Source organism: Sceloporus occidentalis, unplaced genomic scaffold (genome assembly GCF_023333645.1).
Source record: "Sceloporus occidentalis isolate IW3139 unplaced genomic scaffold, rSceOcc1.0.p SCAF_3, whole genome shotgun sequence".
In the NCBI taxonomy this organism is placed as follows: domain Eukaryota; kingdom Metazoa; phylum Chordata; class Lepidosauria; order Squamata; family Phrynosomatidae; genus Sceloporus; species Sceloporus occidentalis.
The window spans coordinates 21,825,842-21,842,992 of record NW_028316983.1 but is presented as its reverse complement, the minus strand read 5'-3'; the positions used below and the strand labels follow the sequence as shown (position 1 = coordinate 21,842,992).

At 41.8% G+C, this 17,151-nt stretch overlaps 1 protein-coding gene across 1 annotated transcript; it reads right to left on the bottom strand.

The window, feature by feature from the left end:
- Positions 1-690: 690 nt before the first annotated feature.
- CYP24A1 (cytochrome P450 family 24 subfamily A member 1) lies at positions 691-15,702 on the bottom strand. The gene is made up of 12 exons (XM_089518499.1): positions 15,206-15,702; positions 12,253-12,443; positions 11,465-11,558; positions 9,358-9,454; positions 8,452-8,543; positions 7,521-7,632; positions 7,167-7,312; positions 5,660-5,826; positions 4,766-4,844; positions 3,305-3,496; positions 1,424-1,535; positions 691-767 (listed from the first exon to the last, which is right to left on the bottom strand). Exons 1-11 carry the CDS (start codon positions 15,461-15,463, stop codon positions 1,425-1,427), a joined length of 1,539 nt encoding a protein of 512 aa, XP_089374625.1. The 5' UTR covers positions 15,464-15,702; the 3' UTR covers positions 691-767; position 1,424.
- Positions 15,703-17,151: the final 1,449 nt, after the last annotated feature.

Here is a 17,151-nt window from a genome sequence, read left to right as displayed (position 1 = left end):
TGTAGCTAAGAGGGAATACAGGCACAGTAGAACTGGACAATCTACACAGTGTTTGCAACACTGAGGCAGTTAGATACCTTTTGCATTTTGATCAATATCATACAGTAGTAAATTCTTCTATGTCATTGCAGCAACAGACATATTAATCATATTTTTGTTGTTTCCTTGTCCTATGTGAAAATCTAAAATTGGTCCCTTTCTTGGTATGCTTCTTTCCTCTATCATTTTATTTTCCCAATCACAAACTAGCCCTGCAACTGGATAAAATGCTCTCTTGAACATTGCATTGACCCCTTGAGAATTTGGGATGAGATGAAGCAAGTTTCTCTTCCCTTGCTGCCATGCCCTGCTCTGTAATGCTGATCTTGCAGAACTGTTTCACCCATTCTTGGCCAGCAGATCCCAGAAACATTAACAGGGTGGATGTTGATTTCACATTGGCAGGTGAGCAGAAATGGATTTTTGCCAAGGCTGCATGAAAAGATCCATTGCACTCTGCCAGTCTGTTTAGATCTGTCACCCTTCTATTCCATGTCTCTATAATAAAGGCAGGGTCTGTTTCTCCTTTCATTATAGCTTTTAGAGTGTGTGCTAAGCACAGTTTGATAGATTTGTCCCTTAAGCAAGGTCAAAGCTAGCTTTGGATGTCCATTGTTCTTGCCTTGGCATCAGCACACCCACTGCCTAGTAGTTTGGGCTCCAGCCATCAAGAATATTGTCTGCACAAAAAGCAGCAGTCAGCAGTCAGCTGTTTTCTTCAGAAGTATCTGGACAGGAAAAAGATAACATTTATTCATTCTGAAGTTCTGAAAACATTATAATGACTATGCATGAAACTGATTTATTGGTTAAAATAGTAACTGATCTTGCTTCTGCCAGAAAGGTGACTCAAAAATAGTTTCAGATCCAAACAATCCAATTAAGAATGAGACCAAATAGTTTTCCAATCATCCACTTTTAAAGGGGGAAAAAAAAAACCTTCCTCCCATTCCCATCACTGGGATTGCACTGATGCAGTAAACAGTGATAAAGGCTGGAATCTTCTTGATGAATTATGCTAGTATTAATGTGGGTAATACTAGTATAAGTACTATTTCTTACATTGCACAAGTATTCATCTAGTACCTTGTTGTGCAGTGATTTCTCCCAGGTTGCACAATGGCTGCCTGACACAACCTGAGAGTAGTTCCACATCAACCAAAATGTCTGGTAACTTGCCAGGGAATTCTGGGAGAGCTCTCTTGTACTGTTGGCTAGTTAGCAGACACCATTCTTCTGGACCTTTTGTACAAATATGCAGGTAGAACTTTATATTAAAGTGGAAGCTGTAGTGCAAGAATACCTATACACCTATGGGCTGGAAACTAAGTTAGATTGGCATTTTCTGGGATCAGTGCAGTCACAGAATCCTGTTTCTCTTTACCTTAACGTCTCCTGAATGCAATGGGAAGTTCTCTGTTGGGGATAAGGATTCCCAAATGCAGGGTTTCTACTGGTTTGTCATCTGTTGCTACTATCTGATACTTCCGTACAAGCTGTAAAGCAAAGATTAAGAATTAAAAACACGGCCTCACAATCTTGCCATAATAAGTCCCACTGAAAAGGACTTCATTTGAACTTCCTCAACTTGTAATCATGGCTTAGTATGAGCCAAGGGTAATCCTTGGAATCACTGCATTGACCCTCAAAATCAGTTTCAGGGTCAATGCTGAGCCTTGCTACTTAGTAATGACTGTTCAATCAAATAAAAGTACAGCAGGCTGAACATCCTCTTTGTTCAAACAATAGAGGAAATTAAACACATGGTTCTTCAAGTGAGGAGGAACACAGCAATTGGGGGGGGGGGCAGGAAAGAGCTTCTGACAATTTTGTGCTATCTCTGTATTCTTAAACTATAGTTAACCCTAACTATGATTAGACAGTTTCGTAAATCATGGTTTCAAGCTGGCTTGTTTCTACTAACCACAGTTAAAATTAACAATAGTTTAGACAATATGTCAAACTGTGATTAATGTACACTGGAAGGAAAAAGCCAGGTCCCAATGATATACTTCCACTGGATTATATACTGCTTTCCCCAGAATAAATGAGTCACACTGTAGTGCCCTTAGGTTTGTTGGGAAGGCCTCTGGAGCATGTTTTTTGGGGCACTACAGAGGGCTGCAACTGAAGGGTACTAGAAACTGCTATATTTTGGCTTCCAAATTCCTTCTTGTGGTCCTGGCAAAGATGGTGAAAGCATACAAGCTTAAGAATTGCGGTACTCAACCTTGTTACACTGAACCAGGACAGGGCAACTGGCAAAGCTGGGGGGTACACTGGACCCCTGAGGAACCCCAAAGAACTACCCCTCACCTTCTGTTTATTTACTGTTTTTAATTTTTTAGTAAAATAGAAAGTTTTCATTTTGGGGACTCAAGAGTGGCCTCTGGGACCACATGCAGCCCAGGGGCCACATTTTGCCCATCCCTGCATATCCCCTTATTTTGCAGCTCCCTAAATAGACATCCCACCCAGTAATCATTATTACATAGAATCATAGAATCGTAGAGTTGGAAGAGACCACAAGGGCCATCCAGTCCAACCCCCTGCCATGCAGGAAATCTCAATCAAAGCATCCCCGACAGATGGCCATCCAGCCTCTGTTTAAAGACCTCCAAAGAAGGAGACTCCACTACACTCTGAGGGAGTTTGTTCCACTGTTGAACAGCCCTTACTGTCAGGAAGTTCCTCCTAATGTTGAGGTGGAATCTCTTTTCCTGCAGCTTGCATCTGTTATTCCGGGTCCTGTTCTCTGGAGCAGCAGAAAACAAGCTTGCTCCCTCTTGAATATGACATCCCTTCAAATATTTAACTAGGGCTATCATATCACCTCTTAACCTTCTTTATACTGAACTGAGTCAGATCACATTCCATCATGTGTGAAAAAAGTAGCTAAGTGGCAAGTATAAAAATTAAGAGCACAAATACCCTGAAGACACCAGATCCAGTCTGTTCTTGGAAGCTCAGCAAGGTCAACCCTGGTTAGTACTTGGATGGGGAACAACCAAGGAATATCAGGTGCTGTTGGCTGTATTTCAGAGGAAGGTAATAGTAAACTATCTCTGAATATACCTTGCTTAAGAAAACTCTATGAAGCTCATAGGGTTGCCCTAAATCAACAGGAAACCTGAAGGTACACACACACACACACACACACACACACACACACACACACACAGAATTAGTTTCCTTTTCCAACTGAGAACTATGATTATTTAATAAACAAAATCAAGGGAGGAAAATAATGTCATGACAATCTTACCCAAGAGAGAGCTAACTGAAGCTGCAACTCTGCCAAGCGGCGTCCAATGCACATCCTCTTCCCAATGCCAAATGGAACATGAGCAAAGGGATTGATGTTCTTCTGGAGCCAACGCTCTGGCTTAAATTGAGTCCAGTCACTGAAGTATTCTTCATTGCATCCCAGAGCATGACTGTTGATCATCAACACTGTCTATAAACACCAAAAAAATTGCACAGGGAAGGAAGAGGTCAACTGGGTACAATCTGTAAAGATGGAATGGCAGGTTGTATTTTGCTAATGGAAGACAGGGCTTCAGATCAAGGAAAAGCTGTTTTCTCTGAACCTGAACTGTGATGTTGCATTAAAGGCTGTCATGCTTCACAGGCAAGAAAAAACGGCAGTGAGTAAGAGCCAAGAGGCACAAGATTATTCAGCAAATCCCCAAACAAGTTCTGAGTTGGGATTTATTTCTGTGGGGTGGGGGAGCAGGTGCAGGCTTGATCTTGCCATTAAAATTCCCTTCAGAAGTCATTTGGGGGAGGGAAAAAACAGAATATTTTCTTTCTTACCAATGTTTTTAAGGGCTAAGAATGCTTTCTAATAAACAAGACACAGTGTAGGTCAAATGGCGTTTAAGCTGATTTCAAGATCAACAACAGACCTTAGCCTGTAACTCATTTTCAGTGCCAGCTTTCACATTTTTTGGCATGTCACAGTTACACTGCCAAAATCAGTATCTATAACCATGTGCAAAGTCTTCTCTCTCCATCACTGAATAACTGTAATTAGCCTCACACAATCCAAGATTAGGTGGAAGTACTTCATAAATGCCTCTCTCTCTCTCTCTCGATCTAGCTAGCCATCTATCTTTGGTAAAACACTTGTGTCTTTAACAGCAGCAGATCAACCAAAAATTCAGCTTTAGATGCTCTCCTCTTTACTACATTCTCATGCTGGGGAAAGTTGTACTGATTGAAGTTCAGTCTGTCAGCACTAGATATGCTGTAATCATGCCAGGAAAAGAGGTAGCAATGGAAATGGATGTTTTTCTCACCAGATTTAGCTCAGGTATCTTTCCTCTCAAAAATTAAATCAAATTGACCCAAATTGTGGAGCCAGCTGACCCAAGCAAACAAAAACAAGCTTCATTTATATACCGCTTCATACAGCCTAAGCAGTGTCTGCTGAAGGCCCAGTGCAAAGAAAATTCCCAGGGTACTGTTATGGACTGATATGATCTGTGTGGAGACTGACATCTTTGAAAGCATTTGCAAAGCTGGAATGCTGTGAACATTATGATAAGGCTGCTTAAAGTCAGTCAGGCAATGAATTGATCAAATGACAGCCCAGACACACAAAATGTGTGGACCCACAGTTGTCTTTCTGAGAATTACAGAATTATTGCATCAGTAAGTGCAATTAGGAATAAGAATACAGACATCAAAAATTTGTTTCTGTTGTGAATAATAATACACTCACCCCTTTAGGAAGAGCATAATTTCCGAGAACCGTTTCTTTGTCAAGGGTCCGAGTTGTAAATGGCACAGATGGTGTTAACCTATATCGAAACAGGAAGAAAAACAAAGTCTTTTTTTACAAAATGTTACATTATGACTATAGCATAATAAGGAAGAATTTTACTGCTTTCACATTTTAATGATAGCTTTCAGTTACTTTTATAGTTATGGGGGCTGTGGCCTCAGTGGTAGAAGAGGAATATCAAAATATTAAAGTACTGGCTTGTGCTACTGTCTCATGCTATGTTCTGGGTATTGAGACAAGTAGATGAAGAGACTATTTTGCATTATAGGCCAGCAGCTAGTAAGATTCCTGTATTTTTAAACTGACTAAAAGGGACTAATTTATTTACTTTCCGGAGACAGAATAGCCTTTCTTTCTTTCTTTCTTTCTTTCTTTCTTTCTTTCTTTCTTTTAAAAATCATATTGATAATGGTAAGTAACTGCTGGGGTTGTGTGATAATAATACCATGAAAAATTAGTTTTTAAAAGGGAATGTGAAGTTGAAGGCTTTCATGGCTGGCATCCATAGTTTTTGTGAGTTTTTGGGGCTATGTGGCCATGTTCTGGAAGAGTTTATTCCTGACCTTTCACCACATAGCCCGAAAAACCTACAAAAAACTTTAGAAGGGAAGTTTCTAAGTTCTGGAAGTAAGCTGGCTTTCTAGAAGTAAAAGAACCTCTAAGCCATCCTGTTTCAAAGTAGGATCTGACCATGAAAGAGCAGAGCTGGACACCTTTGCATTTATGTCTCTCTTCAGATGGAAGAGTTCATTTGAACAATCAAAGTCCACCTGAAAACAACTTTTCGCCTACTGCAAACTACTTATTTTCCAATAGGTGAAGCAATTTTACCTCATAGATTCTTTCAGGCATGCCTTTAAATAGGGCATTTTCTTTAGATGTTCAGCATTTGGGTCGTCACCATCTGGGACCACACTCTGTATTTCTTCATACAGTTTTGCCTGGACATCCGGGTTGCATGAGATGTTGTAGAGAGCCCAAAGTAAACTGTTGGCAGTCTGGAACAGTAGCAGACAGTTATTGAGGCCACTCTGGGCTCACTCACTATATTACCATGAGAAAGGAGCCAAATGTATTTCATTAAAAAAAAAAAAGACAGTATATGTTATATATATTCACAACAGCCTGTTTATTATAAAACAAAGCTTTGCCTTAGCCTAGGAATACATGATGATTCATAGAAGAACAGAAGACACTTGGAAGCAACAAAGTTTCAGCACTAGAATCAAAAGTTGCAACTTTACAGATGTCCCAGCAAGAGACCCAACAGATGTTGAAAGGCAGCTGTCTTCAAGGTTGGAAAGCAGCTTCTGCATATTAGCTGCAGATGATGAGAACTTCAATCTCCAGTGAGTGGAAGGTGGTGAGGGAATAGGTTTTCTCACTGTCATACTATTGAGAACTATTTATGTTGCAATGCAAAATATTCAGGAGTGGCTTGGTCTTGAATGAACAGTTAAAACCCATAAGCTTTACCAAAAACAAACAAACAAAAAACCCTCTGGAAATTTCATCTCCAAATGGAAATTGATACAATTGGCTCTGGATCAAACTGCCTACATTTTGAGGCTTTCCTTGGAGTATGATTTTGAGGTTCTCCTTGGGGTTTTGTGGCTATGGGAACTATCATAATGGACCTCTGCACTTCCAAATTTACCATCATGCCACTGCTGGATACAATATTCTCCACAGAACCCCCAACTGACACTAACCTGCCTTCATGCCAGCAGCCTTGGGTAAAGATATGGATGTTATTATCCTGGTCAAAGCTATCAGCAGTCATGTGGGATTCCTACTTCTTGCCAATGATCAAATCAATCAATCAATCAATCAATCAATCAATCAATCAATCAAAAAACCCAACTCATTGAACACCATTGAATTTCAGTGCCAAAACCCCACAAGTGCCATTAGTATAGACTGTCAATGACGAAAGTAATGAGAAGCAGAATTCAGTCCCAAATAAGTCTGGTCTGGGGAAGCTTTTGGCTCACCAGATCTTTTGCACAACAGCAGTCATCAGCCCCACCAGTTTGGCCAATGATAAAGAATTGTTGGAGTTGTTCACAAAAAACATTTGGAATGTCAAAGTTTCTCCCTCTACACAAATACAGTGATACATACAGAGAAGAATATTTTTTTTCCAAATATAGTGGGCAGGGCAGTTTTGTGGCAAGGTTAGAATCTGCTGACCAATATACAGTGGTAATGATCACTGAAAGTAGGAAAGGAAGAATTAGAGTCAATCAAAATGGAAAGACTAGCATTGTGGGTAAATTGTCTGTTGGCCAGAGAAATGCTCTTTCTGAATTCAAGAGGTAAACGACTTTGTATTTACCGTTTCAACGCCAGCGATTTGGAGCTCCGTAATAGCAGCATACAGCTCCTTCTTTGAAAGCTGACTCCCAAAATAAATGTCACAGAGAAAATCTTCAGAGGGGTTGGCTGAGTGCTTCTTCAGCCTGCTGTCAATTGAACATTTGACTGTGGAAGGAAAAGAAGACAGTGATGAGCAAGCAAAAAACCTGCAATGTTAATGGGTGACAATTGTATATTTCTATTACATTGCTCTTGTTCAATTTTCTTTTTGTTCATACTGGCCACTTTCATAATATTAAGAAGCTGTCAAATTTAAAATAAAAATACCTTATTGCATTGGAGATAGTCACTGCCCTTAGTTGTGTCCACTTACCTGTCTTAAAGATATTGTCCCATGCCTTTGTGTGAGCCTGCCAGACTTTAGTATTCAGACTTTTATGGAGCTCAACAGGAGTCACCATCATCTTCCCAAAGGTACTCATCATCTGTAATATGTAGTGAACAAATAAACTACATTATTAAAATCAAACATGATCTACAATAGGCAGAAGAGAGCAGAAAAGGAATCAAACATTTTGATGGTAACAGAGAAGCATTACCTTATTTCTTATTGGTTTGTCTATTAAAATATTTACATTCTGTCTATCTACATATCTCAGATGGAAACTAAAACAACCTGAACAGTTATAAAGTAAACAATAGAAAAAGATTTTAAAAAATAGATACCAATGCACAGCTCAGTAGGTCTGGGTCAAACAAACCATAGTCCTTAGAATCCAAAAGCTTAGCTTAGGCTTCAGTTTACCAAGTAAACATCAACAGTGAACACATACTGTAAGCAAGCGGAAGCTCCTTCTATTAAAGTAGGGAGGAAGGGAGGAAGCTATTCCACCTAAATGCAAAACCAATGGTGGAATGCAACAGGGAATGGCACCTTTTGGAGGTCAGTGATCTGGACAATGCCCAACAACTTTGTAGCAATTATTCTCTAATTGCCCATAAAATTTCCAACCAATGGGTGCTGTGGTGGTGACTTTCTGGTTAATGGTCCTTTCATGGGATACAAAATGCAAACAAAATATCTGTGGATTATGACCATAATTCCTGCTTTCTAAATCGCTGTTTCTGTATAGCTCAGTGGCAGACAACTTGCATTTCAGGCAAAATCACCAGTAGGGTTGACTCACTCTATAGAGTTACCACAGTCAGTCAGTGCAGAAAAAACTGAATTATTGGCCTAATTCAAGATAAGACAACCTCCTATCATGGCTAACTTGTTTACAGAGTGAAATATCCATTTATACCGTTTTCACAGCCTTGATGAAATTCAAGCCTTCATCTCCTACATCCTGCTGCAGAAGTCCAAACCTTTTCCCATATAGCACCAGACAAATACCTATTATTAAAAGAAAGAGAGAATATTCTGATGTAGTACTGCCTTCAGGGTACATGGCACTTCATGACTGAAGCGATGAATGAATGAATAAATAAATAATCTTTAGCCCCTCATCCTTGTTCCAAGAAATGAATAGGATTATATCTAGCTGAGAGAGAATGCAAATGAAGGACCAAGAGTGACAAGTGATAATAAGAATAAACCCAGCTGCAATGGCAGGGCTAGTCTAAGGTACTTCACTGCCTGAGGCAAACAATAAGGCAGCAAGACAGAACAATTCATTTTCAGGAGCAAAGTGAACTGACAGTTGAATTTTTATTTCTGTGCTAGAAACTGGACAGTAGTCCCTCCAGTCTCTGAAAGCAAGACAGGCCATGTGAAACACACAGATTTGTATTCCAATAATGAGGAATAACAAAGGAACTCAAGCAAAATAATTGAAGGGCTGCCACTCTTACCGCAGTATTTGCCGCATGAGGTAAGTGCCTTATTTTCTTTCCTGTAGGCTAGGCCTGCCTGCTAGTTTATCTCTTACATAATGCTAAATCATGGTAAACCTACTTCTTGCCTTTTTGTATTGTAATGTGCCCCATAGGGTATTCAAACACATGCAGATGGAGCAGGATTGCACCCACCAGCCTTGCTGTCTGTTGTTGACATGTCTACTGTGCATACCTCCAAAAGGTGTGCATTTGGCTGGAGAGTCCACAGCCATGGTTTCCCTTTATGAGGATGAGGCCTAGGTGTAAGAATCTGCATGCAATGGGGAATAAAGAACCAACCATGCCAGGTTGCGACTTAAAAGCAAACTTACTTTCAAATGACCATTTGTTCAGTTCAGAATATAAATCTTCTATTTTTCCATTCTGGTTACAAAGAATGTCCATTTGTTTCATGAAATCTGCTAGGACCTACAAAAGGAATTAATTCCAAATATTGGTAAAAATTTGAAACATACATTGCACACACACACACACACACAGAGAGAGAGAGAGAGAGAGAGAATTATACTATCTGCAACACAGGTATATATTCGTTGGGAAATGAAATGAAATTAAAATAAAACTGTGAATATCATCATGCCTGTATACAAATTTGACATTTGCAATACTGTGTAAAGTTTTTCTCATCTCAAATAAATTTTGGAGAAAAAAAAAAAGATACTGTTGACTCAGGAAAGGTCAGCCCAAAGGATCAGGGTGTTAAATAATTCTCCTATTGGTTCTTTAGTTTAGAGTAATAGGAGCATGACAGAGGTATATAAAATTAGGCATGGTGTGGAGAAAATGCATAAGGTTGACACGCAATAGCTCTACATGGGGTCATCCAAAGAAGCTGAGTGGTGGGAGAGTCAGAACAGATAAAAAGGTAAATGTGCTCACATAGTATGTAACTATCTGCTACCACAGTATGTTAACTTGCATGCCTCTAGAATAAGATTACACAAATTCCCAGAAAATAAGGTTCCGTTAATATTAGTGACTAGGAGTTTGGGCCAGAGGCTTTTATTGCATTTATGTCCTGCTTTTGGGAGAACCAATGTGACAGAATGGTTTGAGTGTTGAACTGTGACCCTGGTAACCAGGGTTCAATTCCCAGCTCGGCCATGAAATCCACTAGGCAACCTTGAACATGACACATTCTCTCAGTCCCAGGGGAAGGCAATGGCAAACCTCCTCTGAACAAATCTTGCCAAGAAAACCCCATGATAGGTTCACCTTAGGTCAATGTAAGTCAGACATGAATTGAAGACACACAACAACAACAACCTGCTTATGGATTTCCTATGAATATCTGATTGGTGGAATGCTGCAGAAAATGGGTTTTAGGTCTAATCCTGTGCACCTCTTATGTTCCACTTAATTTTAAAAAGGTGTTTTATTGAGCAAGAGTAATGGCTAAGATTTACACAAAAATCCAGGTTGTTATTATTTATGGTTTTGCAGGCCAGTCAGGTATTGTCACATCATTCTGACTGTCACATCACTTGCTAACTCACTAGCTCCACATATAATGCTCTCAGGGACATGTGAGATGCCACCAGGGACGTAGCCAGGATTTTGGGAAGGGGGGGATCCAGACTAAGTGCCACCATTATAATGGGGCTTGGGCATGGTGGCGCAGCAGCGCACACCATTCATTGTATCTAACTGAATGGGGGTGGACCCCATGGACCCCCCCCCCCACCCCTTGGCTACATCCCTGATGCCACTATGCAAGAAAACTCCCACTGATGTCAATCAGAGGAAGGAGCATTTTCAATTGGGACCACTGGTGGGAGTAAACATTTCCCCAGTAGCCTATGTCAGTCCCCACTTAATCTACATTTTATAAAAATCAAACAAAATGGAAAATTGTGGCACACTCAGTTCGGCCCTTAGTCCCAAATCCTTCAGTTACAAAGAGCCTCAAATACAGAGGTGGGAATTATGCAATTCTTCAGAAGTTGTTAGACTGCAACTGCCTGCATAACCCTTGGTTATACTGTCTAGGTATGCTGAAAGTTGCAGTTCAATAGCATTTAGAGGGCTGCAGGGATAATTTCTCAACTCATCACTTTCTGAAGCGGTCTGTCTAGGTAATTTTTTGTTGTGTGCCTTCAAGTCATTTCCGACTGGTGAACCTCTCACAGGGTTTTCTTGGCAAGATTTGTTCACAGTGCGTTTGTCTTTGAGGCTAAGAGTGTGTGACTTGTTCAAGGTCACCCGATAGGTTTCCATCGCTGAGCAGGGATTCAAATCCATGTCTAGAGTCATACATAGTTCAGTGCTCAAAACACACTGGCTCATCTAACTAGGCAATGCAATCCTTCCATAATTTCTATATCTTTATCAAATCAATATCAGATTTTATGATATTTTTTATCATAAAATCTTTTTTACAAAGATGTAGACATTAAACACAAATCATTATGCTATCACCTCATTGATTTTGGCATCAAGTTTGACAATTTCTGTGGGCTTCATTAATTTCTTCTGAAATGCACTTCTTACTCTCTGCCAGTCTTTCCCTTCCCTATGTGAAATAAAAATGGAAAGAATTAAAGGAGAATGTTTACTGCGTTAAACAAATGTAAAGAACTGTGCAAACTTTACAGCACTCTATAAATAAATGTTAATAATAATAATAAGTACAAGAGACTAAATTATGTGGCACTATAGTTTTTAGCTGCAAAAAGAGCACTGAATTTGTTTTGGCTGAGAGTAGCTTTTTAAAAAATTGGATTTGAAAGCCTAAGAAAACCACTGTTAGCAATAGCAATAGCATTTACATTTCTATACCACTTAATAGTGAACTCATCACTCTCTAAGCAGTTTACAATCTGTAAGCCAATTGCCCCCAACAAACTGGGTACTCATTTTAGCAACCTACAAAAGGATGGAAGACTGAGCCAACCTTGGAGCCCTGGGATCAAACTCACAACTGTGTGATTGCAGTACCAGCATTTAACCACCGTGCCACCAGGGCACCTGCTGGAAAGTTACCTTGTGGACTACAAGTTCCAGAATCCCCAGTTGATGAGCTGTATTCTGAGAGCTATAGTCCAGAAATATGTTTTTTTCTAAATCTACAGTGCAGCAGCAGGTCAATCTTGTCAGAAATAGTTTTGGGATGCCTAGGAATATCAGCATAAAGCAATGTGTGTCACCCTTTCTTCCAACATCCACAATTTCCATCACCAGCTATGCCTGCATCTCTCCTTACTCACAGGATAAGGAGCCCGTAGCCCTCTTTACGGTAATCCCGGTAAGCTTTCCAGGGCTTGATCTCTAGACGCTGTGGGTAGGCACTCTCTTTCCTGTAGAGAGCCTCAAGCAAGCAGGGTGCACCAATGTGTACAGAGTCAAAAGCGCCTAGCTTCATTCTGAAGATCTTGCCAAACTTGCGGTGGTAATCTGCCTACAGCATAAGGGAGAAGAAAAGGAAGGTCAGGGATGAGCACCAATATACGTGTGTTGCCAGAGTTTTGCCTATGTTCTGAATCAGAGTAGTTCCACTTGTTCAGAGAGATTAGCATGCCTATTTCTCTTGCAGAGTTAAGGGATGTTAATGCTGCAAGTCTATATATTTGCAGTTCAGCACTATAGTTTATACATTTGCAATTCAGCATCCCCTCTGACTTCTACAAATGATTCGAATGCACATGCCTTGTACATAGAATGGATGGAGTAAATTCATTTCCCACGCTGCTGCTCCAAAGGCACAACCCGAGTTATAGACTTATCAAATAGTAGAATGGGAAGGGAAACCATGGGTCATCTAGTCTAGTGTTTCTTGGGCTATCTCATTTGCGAGACTGCCAATTATTTTTTCCAGTGTGCCAGAGACTGACACTATATTTATGGCCATTGGCTACAATTGCTTTTTAAAATTTATTTCCTGAAAATTTACCAGGGACCACCAGTCATTGGGATCAGGGATTAGCAGTGGTTCAAGGACCACTACTTTGAAGAGCATTGATCTAGTCCAAACCCCTGTCAATGCAGGAATGCATACCTAAATGGAATCACAGAACTACAGACCTGAAAAGGACTCCAAGGGTTCAAAATGCGATGGGGCAAAATATCTTATTTAAATGTCATATTTAAATGGAGTGTCTTGGACAGCGATGATGACAAGTCTGGCTCATATCAAGAGGTTTTGCAGCACAAGGCACATGGATGACCACTGGTCAGGGCTGCCATTGCAAAGGGCCAGATTTCATGATATTGGAGATTCCTCCCAACTCTTATGATTTCCTCATCTCAAAATAAAAGGTCCCCTTCTTTAGGAACATGAAGTTGACTTATTGATGCTTACTTAAGAGCCCTGGTGGCACAGTGGTTAAATGCCTGTACTGCAGCCACTCACTCACAAACCACATGGTTGTGAGTTCAAAAGCAGCCAGGAGCTCTGGGTCAACTCAGCCTGGGGTCACTAAAATGAGTACCCAGCTTGTTGGAGGCAATTAGCTTACACTTTGTACATTAGTAAGTGGTATAGATATTTACTTGCTATGCTACTCAGACCATAGATCTGCATCGGAGCACCCCAAAGAGGTTTTCCAGACCTTTTAAATGGAGTAATGGCCATGATTGAACCTGTGACCTCCTCCTGACTAGGATGCATCTGCACTGTAGAAATGACGCAGCTTGACACCACTTTTAAGTGCTGTAGCTCCATCCTATGGGATCCTGAGATCTGTAGGTTTTGTGACCTTGGGCAAATCACATTCTCTCAGCCTCAGGGGAAGGCAGTAGCAAACCTTCTCTGAAACAATCTTGCCAAGAAAAACCCATGCTAATTTTGACTTAGGGTTGCCGTACATTGGGTATGACTTGAAGGCACATGGCAACTACAACAATAACACAGGTCTTTCACACTCTCTGCCAGAGTACTGGTGCCTCACCAAACTACAAATCCATAGGATTCCATAGGATCGAGCCATGGCAGATAAATGATCTTCTGTCCACTCAGTGGTTCCCAAACTTTGCTCTTCCAGATGTTTTGGACTTTAGCTCCCATAATTCCAGAATGTTGGCCAAGCTAGCTGGTGATTCTGGGATCTGAAGTCCAAAACTTCAGCTTTTAAAATTGTTTTTTAAACTTTATTTTCAACTTTTAAAATTGTTTGCTTTTTCGAATTTTATATTTATGTAATCTAATATTGTTATACTGTTTTTAAATTGTATTGCTTTAAATTTGCTGTTCACCGCCTTGAGTCCCTACATTGGAAGAAAGGTGGGATATAAGAGAATAAAATACTACCACTACTACTACTAGTAGTAGTAGTAGAATCATAGAATCATAGAGTTGAAAGAGACCACAAGGGACATCCAGTCCAACCCCCTGCCATGCAGGAAATCTAAATCAAAACATCCCGACAGATGGCCATCCAGCCTCTGTTTAAAGACCTCTAAGGCGGGAGACTCCACTACACTCTGAGGGAGTTTCTTCCACTGTCGAACAGCCCTTACTGTGAGGAAGTTCTTCCTAATGTTGAGGTGGAATCTCTTTTGCTGTAGCTTGCATCCATTGCTTCGGGTCCTGTTCTCTGGAGCAGCAGAAAATAAACTTGCTCCCTCCTCAATATGTCATCGCTTCAAGTTTTTAAAGAGGGTTATCATATCACCTCTTAACCTTCTCTTCTCCAAGCTAAACATCCCCAGCTTCCTAAGTCGCTCCTCATAGGACATGGTTTCCAGACCCTTCACCATTTTGGTCACCCTTCTTTGGACACGCTCCAGTTTCTCAACATCCTTTTCAAATTGTGGTGCCCAGAACTGGACACAATACTCCAGGTGGGGCCTGACCAGAGCAGAATAGAGTGGGACGACAACAACACCGAGAGGACCAAATTCAAAGATACAGCTATGTTAATCTGTAGAATTGGTATATATCGAGAGAGATTTTGTAGCACCTTTGAGACTCACTGAAAGAAACAAGTTGGTAACATGAGCTTTCGTAGAAGTTGACTTCCTCAGATGCAAGTTTGTAACATGCATCCACAGTGGCTTCAAAAGCATCCCCTGAAACCCATCCACAAACCTTAGGATCCCTTGCAGAGCTGGACCAAAGGGATCCCTTTGGATCACAATTCCCAGTATGGGGGAGGGGGATTCTGGGAATTGAAATCCCAAAGGGTCTCCTTTCTCCCCGGGTGGCATTGTTGGGTTACTTACCAGGGTTTCGTGTTGTCTCTTGAGGCCTCCTTTCCAGAGGATGTCCAGGAGGCTGCCCATGAGGGGCCATTTGGTGGGGCCCGGTAGAGCGGAGAGTGAGTGAGGGGTGGAGGGGGGCCGTGGGCAGACGGGGGGCAGCTCAGCCTTGGGCTCCAGGGCGCACACTGAGGACATGGGCAGGAGCTGCTGCTGTTGCTGCTGCTGGGGTGGCGGAAGGAAGGCACGGAGCAGTGGGGCGCGTTTCAAAGGGGAGCCCATAGTGGGTGGTGGGCAAGGCTCTGCTGAGGTGGTGGTCTCTGAGGGGAAATGGATCTGTAATCCAGGTCTACCTGCCTTGACCTCCCCTGGCTGCTTGTAAATAAGCACAGGGAGGCTGTATGGGCCAGAAATCTCTCTGGAGGTCCTAGTCTGGTGGTGCAGGGGTTAAATGGCCTGTACTGCAGCCGATGGCTCACAAAGCATAAGGTTGTGAGTTCAATCCCAGCCAAGGGCTCAAGCTCAACTCAGGCTTGCATCCTTTCCAGGTCGCTCAAATGAGTACCCAGCTTGTTGGGGGGGGGGCAATGAACTTACAGTTGTAAACCACTTAGAGACTGCTCAGGTAGTATGAAACGGTATATAAATGAAGCTGTGACTGCTACTCCTGCTACTGCCCTCACTTCTCCTGGCTGCTTGTAAAAAAGCACAGGGATGCTTTATGGGACTGAAATCTCTTTGGAGGTCCTGGTCTACCTGCCCTTACCTCACTTGGCTGGCAATAAAGAAATGATGAGCAGAGTGTTGAGAGGTCCCGGTCTACCCTCGATCACCTTGGCTGCTTTGGAAAGAAACCTAGAGATCTCTTTGGAGGTCCCGGTCTACCCGCCTCTGCTTCTGGGAGAAGGGCTGGAGGAGACCTCTAGCTAGGCTGAGAAGGTAAAGAGGGCGACGACGATCTGTGTGTCCCTGTCTCTCCCGGGTGGGAAGGGATCTGGGAAGGAAGAAGGATGCCGCTCCAAGCAGAGAAGGACCCAGAATTGCACGCTGCTGCTGGAAGGAAGGGAAGGAAGGCGTGTAGGCTCGGTTCCAAGGGATCGGGGAAAGGGAAAGGCTGGGAGCCGAGGGTGAATGAAGAGAGCTGAGCGATGTGGGCTGGAGGAAGGGAGGTATATATATATATATAGAGAGAGAGAGAGCGGGATGATGGCGCCCTGGACTTTCCTCCGGGGCCAATGATGAGGCTGAAGGGGAGGGCTGGGTGGGGCTGGGGGAGGGCTGGGTGATCCCGAGGATCCCTCCGGGGAAAGTCCTGTCATTTCTGACATTTAGAGCTACCCTGCTGTAAGTAAGTAAGTAAGCCATCACAATTTAATACAAGTCAAACAAACAAACAAACAAACAAAATACAAAAAACAAGGTATAAAAACAAGGTACAAAATTTATACCAAGACCATCAATAAAATGCAATAATAACAATAATAATAATAAACATATGACAAATGAGACCTCTAATCATGATCCCTGGCTTGAAAACTAAGCCTAATCAATACTAGCAGCTAAATTGTCTTTTGCCACCATGATGGAGGTAACGTAAGGCTGCATCCACACTGGAGAAAGAACCCGGTTTGGCACCGCTCTTCAGCATCCTGGTTCAAGGCTATGGAATTCTGGGAATTGGAATTTGTCATGGGCCCCAAATTTTGATTTGGTAGCGCAAAGATCCAGAAAGGCTAGAAAGAAGGGAGAATTTCTCCTCCCAGATCAGGGCTGCATTGGGCATTGGACTATGACTCTGGAGGCCAGGGTTCGAATCCCAGCTCGGTTATGGAAACCCACAGGGTGTTCTTGGACGAGTCACACTCTCTCAGCCACAGGGAAAGGCAAAGGCAAGCGTCTTCTGAACAAGCATGACTAAACAAGGCTAAGTATGTGAGGTTTTTGCCCTTAGTTTGTATCCTAAAATAAGG